Below are 9,136 nucleotides of genomic sequence, written 5' to 3'. Positions count from 1 at the left end.
TGCAGAAAAAGCATTTGACAAAATTCAACACCCTTTTATGATAAGAACGCTTAACAAAATAGGCATAGATGGGGCTTACCTAAAAATGATACAAAAAGCCATTTATGACAAACCCACAGCCAGCATCATACTGAATGGGGAAAAATTGAAAGCATTCCCACTTAGAACTGGAACCAGACAAGGTTGCCCACTATCTCCACTTCTATTCAAATGCCTGTTTATATATGGGATTTAAGTCATGTGTAGAACTTCCTTTTTAAAAGCTGATTACTGTAGTGTCCTTGTTTGTTCCATAAAATAAAACAAAACAAGCTGTTATACAAATGGTACCAAGCTTTTATGAAACTGATTAATTTTAGGTTTATGCCTACTTTGTGTTAGCACTCACGTTTAAATGTGGGTGCCTGCACTTTTGTCTGCCTCCTGCTGCCCAACCCCCATATGGTTTCTTTGCCTCTTAAAAACTCCATTTTTCCTAGACATGGGCTCAGGTCTCTATTAAGAGTGTTGTGGCAGGGCCAAATCAGTGCATTTCAGACTCTTCTCTTATGGGAACACCTTTTATAACTTTTCCCATTCCATAACCTGACTGATGTGGATTGTCAATAAAATTTAATAATAGTATTGTTATCCCAGTTTGTGGGAAAAGATTTTAAGGTTCCTTAAATATAGCATTTATTTGTACATATATAAAGAGGTATTTAGTTAATGTTAAATTATATATGCATTTAATGTAAGTTTAATATATTATTTTTTAATGCTATTCCACAAAGAGCACAGATGGCAGGGGAAAGAGATAAAAACAATGTTTATAAAACTGTATTTAAACCAGGCATGGTGGCACGCACCTGTAGTCCCAGCTATTTGGGAGGCTGAGGCAGGACGATTGCTTGAGCCCAGGCATTCAAGACCAGCCTGGGCAACATAGTGAGACCTTGTCTCAAAAACACAAACAAACTATGTTTAATTCATTTTTCTATTGCTTGTAACACCTATCACAGTGACTTTGCGGTAGTAGAAGTTCCATGTGGAATTAGGAATGTCTTATTCACCTTGATATTCCCTGCTCCTAACAGGGTGTCTGACTTAGCAGGTACTCAATAAGTCTTTATTCAATAGAATTGAATTTTTAAGAGTAAAAATATTTCTCTTTTGAGTCTTTATGGTTCTGGGCCAACAATTACCACATAATTCTGATATTTGTGGCTATAAGTAGGCATAGATGAATACACTTCAGAACTTGAGGGATGCTTAGCAAATGTGTTTATTGTAATTGAAGGATATTTTTATTTATACATGAACAAGTAGAAAATTGATATTTATATATGTGTATAGAGATTGTTGTCCATAACTTTCTCAATTCCAAAGAATTGGTGTATAAAGGCTGGACGCATGTCTCTTCTATTAGGTTTGGAGCTCTTTCAGCTCCCAGCATTGTCTGCATGTGAGTTCTTAGTCAGGAAAGATGATCAGATAATGAATTGTAAGAAGAAAGTCCTGTAAGACTTGAATAAATAAAAAGTAAAAATTAATTAGATAATTATATCTTCATTTGACGTACTAAGTTAATTTTTAAAAAAAAATCACACAGTGTGACATGTCAGTCTGAGTCATGTCTGTAAAAGATAATCAATAAAAATAAGTTTATTATTCTGTAATTACATGTATCGATTGATGCCTTTTAAAATCCCTGAGCCATAGAGTAATGTTTCCCTAGTTGCCTTCTGTGGTAAATGACTGAATTAAATGGAAATGTAGCTAGAATGATGAAGGGTATTTATCCTGGCTATGAACATGTTATTTATTTTACTATCTGATAACTGTCGCTTAGCTACATTTAAAATCATAGTCACGAATGCATTTCTACAAACTTCTGTCTTCAAACTGTTTATAAATAAATTCTTCAATTAATCCACTATTCCACATTATGAATAAAACATAGAAATTCTGAATTTAGAAGGATTTGTCTGTCTACTCCTTACAGAGAAATCATTATTCTCCTAAATTTTATATATTAATATTTCATAATATCTTTATCATTTTTTAAAAACACTCTTAGCGAGATGGGCTTGCAATTATTTCACACATTTGAATAAACATCTCACTTCTCAGCTCCTCCAACATGTGGGTTTATGTCCATTTATTTGGCATCTAATCATATGTCCCCTAAAACATTCATGTTTAAATCTGTCCTGTGTGTACCTTGATCCTTAAAATTAAAAAATATTATTTCTGAACATATTGTGTATAAATACTGTTAAGTATCATGCACTTAACGTAGGGACGGGTGTAATTTATTCAGAGAGTCAGGTCTAAATGATAAGGGATATAAATATATTTTGCTGGGTCCGGTGGCTCACACCTATAATCCTAGCACTCTGGGAGGCCGAGGCGGGAGGATCGCTTGAGCTCAGGAGTTTGAGACCAGCGTTAGCAAGAGTGAGATCCTGTCTCTACTAAAAATAGAAAAATTATCCAGGCATCGTGGTGCACACCTGTTGTCACAGCTACTTGGGAGGCTGAAGCAGGAGGATGGCTTGAGCTCAGGAGTTTGAGGTTGCAGAGAGCTTGGATGATGCCACCACACTCTACCTGGGGCAACAGAGCCAGCCTTTATCTCAAAAATAAATAAACAAACAAACAAAATACATTTTGCCTGTTTGTTTGAAGCTTTGAAGCATCAAAACCTATTGATCATTGTCATAAACCGGAATCATCTCCCTCAGGAGGCTTATTCTAGAGAGGGGATAAGGATCACAGGGTAGATGGGAATGTAACTAAGATAAATCTTTATTTAAGTTTTAACAGTTAGTCTTTTTATTATTATTCACCAGCTAAATAGGATCAGTATGCAGGCACAAAAGAGAGAATGTTATCAGTATTTCATGATGCTAGTTAGCATATCTTTTTAACTGTCATATGTATTACTGGCCAATAGTATTTAAGTGTGATATTTATTTAAGTCTGATATTTATTATAGATAAATATAGTGTCTTTTTAAGTTCAGAAGACTTTGTGGTAACTGATAAGAGTGTAAGGTTCTTAAGGGCAGTGTTTTCTTAGAGTTTTACTTGCTGACTAGGACATAATGAGAGAAAAGGGTCTCAGTAAATATTTGTTGAATGAACGAATGTGTGAATGTTTTCCTTTTTTGTGAATGCATTTTGTCTGATATATGAGGGGTAGTAGACTTCAGAACTTGAGGGATGCTTAGCAAATCTGTTTATTTTAACAGAGGCTATTTTTATTTGAACATGAACAAGTAGATAGGTAAATGTTGTCCATAACTTTCTCAATTCTCAGTTATTTGTTGGCATTGTTTTCTCTTTCTCCATAGAGCTTAGTGTAATTACTTGTATGACAATACACTTAATCGACTCTAAGATGCTCTTTTTTTTTTAACCTTTAAACATCATTTGGGCATAAAAGAACCTCAGATCTGATTTCTCATTTAAATTGTTTCTTGCCATAACGTTGCATTTGTGACTAGTAATAAATATTGATAGTAGTAGACTAATTTGCTCATTGATGTGTAATTTGAAAATTGTAGCTTACTAAATTAAATGTTCATCCAAATTCTCCTTAATCACTAAACCTACTTATTTAAGCATCAAATTTAGTATTATTTAAGGTTCATTGTATGCCCATAAACTTTAAAAATTTATGGCTGGGCACAATGGCTCATGCCTCTAATCCAAGCAGTCTGGGAGTACCAGGCGGGAGGATAGCTTGAGCTTAGGAGTTCAAGACCAGCCTGAGCAAGAGCAAGACCCTGTCTCCACTAAAAATAGAAAGATTAGCCAGGAGCAGTGGCATGTACCTGTAGTCCCAGCTACTCAGGAGGCTGAGGCAGGAGGATCGCTTGAGCCCAGGAGTTTGAGGTTGCAGTGAGCTGTGATGACGTCACTGCACTCTACCTGGGGCAACAGAGCGAGAGTCTGTCTCAAAAAAAAAAAATTATGTGATTTTTGGTAAATAGGATAATATTTAGTAATTTGTGAATTTGCAAAATGAAGCCTCTTACCTAATAACGTTTTTGGCTTAGTGGTATGAAACAGAATATAATATTTTAATTTTAAAATGTCTTCTTGGAGATCTCGATTCAAATTGTAATCCTAGTTTTTCCTGCTCCTTCCATAGCTTCCTGCAGATTTCACAAAACTGCACCTTACTGACAGTCTCCACCCACAGGTGACCCACGTTTCTTCCAGCCATTCAGGATGTAGTATCACTAGTGACTCTGGAAGCAGCAGTCTTTCTGATATCTACCAGGTAAGGAGTTTTTCTTGTCATTTGCTTCATTTTCCTGTATTCCAAGGAGTTTTAGGGTTCTCAGTTAATATTAATAGAATCTATAAATTAAATATTTGTGTATATATCGTATATGCATATATGTACATAAAACATTAATGTTTATGCTTCTCACAGGCAGCATGTTATATGTGTGTTTGTTTTAGGATGTAGAACTATTGCCTAATTGTACTTGCCTCTGCTATTACCAGTTATCAGAATTTTAAATAGAGGAGTTGACATGGAATCATTTGTCTTGACTTTAAGTATTTTATTCATTTGACTGCAGGTGTAGTACGTTTATGACTCTTTCTTGACTAAAAACCATAGGGGGAGACTGCAGAGTTGGGCTTTCATACTAAGTGTTTCTTATTAAAGTCCATATTTAGTATGACAAAAGGAAGGGATTATTAAGATTGGATCATTGAATTATATTCCTTCTATTTAAAAAAATTACCTATAGATTTAGTCATGTGTTTAAAATAAAAATTTTATGGTACCAATGAATGGAAAATAAGCTAGAACTATAGGATTCCAAACATGTTTTTAAAACAAAATAATTTTAATTATTAAGGAATAGTTTATTAGCTTAAAATATGCAAATTTAGGAAAAGTGACTAAAATATGCAAAAGAAATCCTCTTTGGGGCCTTCAAATACATTCTTAATAATATTTGATTTTAGATGGTTTCAGACAAAAGAACTTTATATTCACAAAGTATAGTTCTTGGCTCCTTAGGAATTGTGACATGAGGTGACCATAAAAAGTACCTTTTTTAAGGAACATTATAGTTACGAAGGATCATTGTTGTATTTAGGCAGTGCTAAGTTCTATTTTTTTTAATTACTAAAAGTAAGTGAATAATTAGAATACCATAAATATAAGACATATTTGTTTAAGTCCTAAATTTAGTAGATCTTAGAAAATAAATTTTCTTTTAAAGAGATAGTCTATTAGGTACACACTTTTCTCAATTTACCTCCCCCCCTACCCCATACCATCTATTTCTGGAAGTTGATTTAAAAACATTTATTTAAGAGTTCCTTTACATGGAACAATGAATGGTATACATTAAAGCTGTGCTTAAGCTTATATTAACTAAAATATCACGAAAGAGCCCTTGTCCTCTAAACTTCAAGATGATTATTACACATTTTGACAATCTCTAATGGGAATACAGGTTGAGGTTATAGCAGTCATTACTGTTTTCTTCAAGTATATACAAACTTGAATAGAATTTCTAAAAGATAAATTTATAATAAGAGTGAAATAATATGTTTATATAATTTATTGAGGCCTGTTCTGAGGGGAAATTTAGCAGAATGTGCTATTGCCTTGAGTAAGCTGGATGCATTCATGAGGAAATTCTTGATGGTGCGTCGGTCCCTAGCTATCATCCAAATGTCTGAGTGGGTGAGAGTTCCTAATTGCTCTGGCACAGTTGGAGCTTACAGTCTGCAGTCTGACTTTATCTTGGTATTAGATAGAAAGGAGGGTCCCTGTGTATCATTTTGATTCATTTAGTTGAATTTCAAAGCTCTTTGCTTCAAACTTGATGACTTACAGGCATGTAGCCTGTAAGTTTATATTTGTTGTAAGGAAAGATCCATAGCTGCGTCTAAGGATTTGGCTATTAGCTATGCAAAACTTAACATTTAATATTCTCAATAGACCGTTTCTATCATCTTTATCTTTTTTTTTTTATTTTTTATTTATTTATTTATTTTTTTTTGAGACACAGTCTCGCTTTGTTGCCCGGGCTAGAGTGAGTGCCGTGGCGTCAGCCTAGCTCACAGCAACCTCAGACTCCTGGGCTCAAGCGATCCTACTGCCTCAGCCTCCTGAGTAGCTGGGACTACAGGCATGCGCCACCATGCCCAGCTAATATTTTCTATATATACATTTTTTTTAGTTGTCCAGATCATTTCTTTCTATTTTTTAGTAGAGACGGGGTCTCGCTCTTGCTCAGGCTGGTCTCGAACGCCTGACCTTGAGCGATCCACCCGCCTGGGCCTCCCAGAGTGCTAGGATTACAGGCGTGAGCCACCACGCCCGGCCATTTCTGTTATCTTTAAATCAGAACTTCTTAAGGTGAGAAGAAGCCTGACATCTAATTGGTCCAACTCCCAGTCTTACATTGAATCCTATCCATCAAGCATCCAGTTATTCTTGAGCAGTTCCAGGGATGAGCAACTGTCTCTCATGGCAGCCCATTTAATCTTTGTACAATTCTGACCTAGAGAATCTTTTCTTTTTTTGTTGAAAGCTGTCACGTTGAAGTGAGTGTAAATGCTCATCAGATGGGCACAGAGAGGTTGAAATCGAACGCTGTGAACAAGGGAGAGATGGGCAGAATAACATTGCTGCAGTGGAAGAAGGAGAGAAGTTTCAGAGGGAAGAGAAATGACTAGCATTAGGGGAAGAAACCCTCCTCTGTTTTAACAGGGACACATCCTGGTGCGTTTGGAGCGGGCAGTTTGGGAGTTGAGGGAGTTCCTTTCTTAAACTTCTGTTTTCTCTCTGAAGAGTTGAGTTCATTTGTTGAGAGAGAGAGAGTTGGTGGATAGAGAGTTTTAAGGAGAGATAAGTTTTGAAATAATAGTTGTAGAGAGCGTAGTAAAGCAAATTGACCAGAGAAATGGAGACTCAATTGAGTTGGTACCTTCAAGTATAAAATTATTTCCCTTTACCCTGTTAAGTAATTTTCTCCACAGTTAGCACAAAGATTTGACGTCATCCAGGACCGAAGTTTTGCTAAATGAGTGTAATACAAAGACAGGTGGAGCAACATGTCAAACTTTTTCTAACTACGGAGCTTTGCTTTTGCATGCCTTCTGGCTAGAATATTTTCTCCTAGCTTGATCCTTTTCTGCCTTCATTTTCAAGTATTATCTCCTCAGTCAGTGCTTCCTTAATAATCCTCTGTAAAGGAGGGCCTACATTTTGGTTCCTTTCCTGGCTCGTCCTTTTATTTCCTTCCTAGACCCTAAGTGAAATGATTATTACTTTCTATGTTGCCTGTCTGCCTACTAGAATAACAGCTTCACGAAGTCAGGGAACTTGTCTGTCTCATCTCCATTTTCTCTCTAGAGCCTTAGTACAGTGTCAGGAAATCATAGGCATTCAGTGAAGATGTGTTGAATGAATGTAATTGAAATAATAGACTAGGGAATATAAGCCAGAATATGAAAGGAAGTTAAGACGGGAGGTGTGAATGCTAGACACAGAGGTAGTAGAGTCTTGAAGACTAAAGATCCTCCTTAAGTTGAAAAAGGGTTTTCTTAGAAGCAGATGGGAGCAAGCTGAAAGAATAGGAGGTTGTTGGTGATAGAAAGCAGAATGCCTAAGTTAGTGCTATGAGACAATGCCATTTCCAGCCATGATAAGGTCCTGGTTAAATGATGCCTGTCAGAGCAAATGGCTTAGGCAGGCTGGAAATAGTTGTACAAAAATAGATATAGATCAATAAAACAGGGTTCAAGCAAAATGGAACTCATGTGTAAGGGTAATACATGTAAGAGAGGAAACCTCACAAATCAGTGAAGAAAGTGATGCATTATTCAATAAGTGGTCTTTAAGGTGTGGGAGTCATTTTATATTCTCACTTTGTATCATAATTAAAATAAGTTCCAGATAAACTAAAGAGTTAGCAAACTCTTAATGTTGTAATGAATGATCAAAACATTTAATAATTAAAAGATCAATTGATATGAAGGTTTAAAGTCAAAATATAACTGATTTATGCAAATTAATAAGAAAAATACTCAGCTCACAGTATAAAAATGTTCAAAGGACAGAAGTCGGTCATTTACAGAAAAGAAAATGCAAATATCTCTACCTTATATAAAATATTTAAAACATTAATAATTGACAATATGAAGATTTAAATATGGAACTATTTTACCTATCAAATTAGTATAGATTTTCTTAAATATTTATAGACATTTTTATACATTCCATGTAGGATTATAAATTTAGGAAAGCAACCTAATAATTTACATTAAGAGCTTTAAAAAATTGTCCCTCTCTTTTAGGTGTATGTGTATATGTGTGTGTGTGTGTGTATTTAAAAGAATATATTGAAGTAAAAAATACGGTGTAAAACTAGAAACAATGTAAATTATATACAAACTAGACTTAATCAAAAATTATATTTCTAAATATATTTTTATACTTTCCACATATATATGATTTTATGTGATGTTCCTTCTCTTTTATCTCACTTAAATTAGCATTCAGTATTACTTTCTAGCCTAAATTTATATGAGTCTAATTTAAGTGCTATTTGGGTTAAATATATATGTTTGAAATTCTATACATTTTATTTACATCAAGGATAGTTTATTAAAGGCTGGACATGGTGGCTCATGCCTGTAATCCCAGCACTTTAGGAGGCTGAGGCAGGAGGACAGCATGAGGCCAGTAGTTCGAGACCAGCCTGGGCAACCTAGGGAGACCCCCCCATCTCTACGAAAAATTTAAAAATTAACTGGGCATTGTAATGCATGCCTCCAGTCCCAGCTACTTCCAGACTAAGATGGGAGGATCATTTGAGCCCAGGAGTTCAAGATTACAGTGAGCTATGATCACATCACTGCACTCCAGCCTGGCTGACAGAGCAAGACCTAGTCTTGCGGGGGGAAAAAGATACTTCTTAAGCAATCCTCTTAAAATGGCTGTATGTGTGAGATATTTAGTAAACAAAACTTTTTTGCAAATGATTTGAAAGTGCTTAATAAAATATGCAGTATTTTATTTTTAATTAAGTTAAATTAACCTTTCACTAGAGCTTTATGGCATTTAAAATTTTTTCAGTTTGTTCATTTTTTTGACATCCTTTAAAAAA

General features: G+C 35.1%; 1 protein-coding gene across 1 annotated transcript in view; it reads left to right on the top strand.

Annotated features, from left to right (window-relative positions):
• RAPGEF2 (Rap guanine nucleotide exchange factor (GEF) 2) overlaps positions 1–9,136 on the top strand; it is a 295,150-nt gene that overhangs the window by 235,575 nt on the left and 50,439 nt on the right. Inside the window, exon 7 of the mRNA XM_012651918.1 lies at positions 4,141–4,272. Within this exon, the coding sequence (XP_012507372.1) occupies positions 4,141–4,272 (132 nt within the window). The remainder of the gene's footprint in view (positions 1–4,140; positions 4,273–9,136) is intronic.

Source organism: Propithecus coquereli, unplaced genomic scaffold (genome assembly GCF_000956105.1).
Source record: "Propithecus coquereli isolate 6110/MARCELLA unplaced genomic scaffold, Pcoq_1.0 Scaffold376, whole genome shotgun sequence".
Classification (NCBI taxonomy): domain Eukaryota; kingdom Metazoa; phylum Chordata; class Mammalia; order Primates; family Indriidae; genus Propithecus; species Propithecus coquereli.
This window is presented reverse-complemented; position numbering and strand designations above follow the sequence as displayed.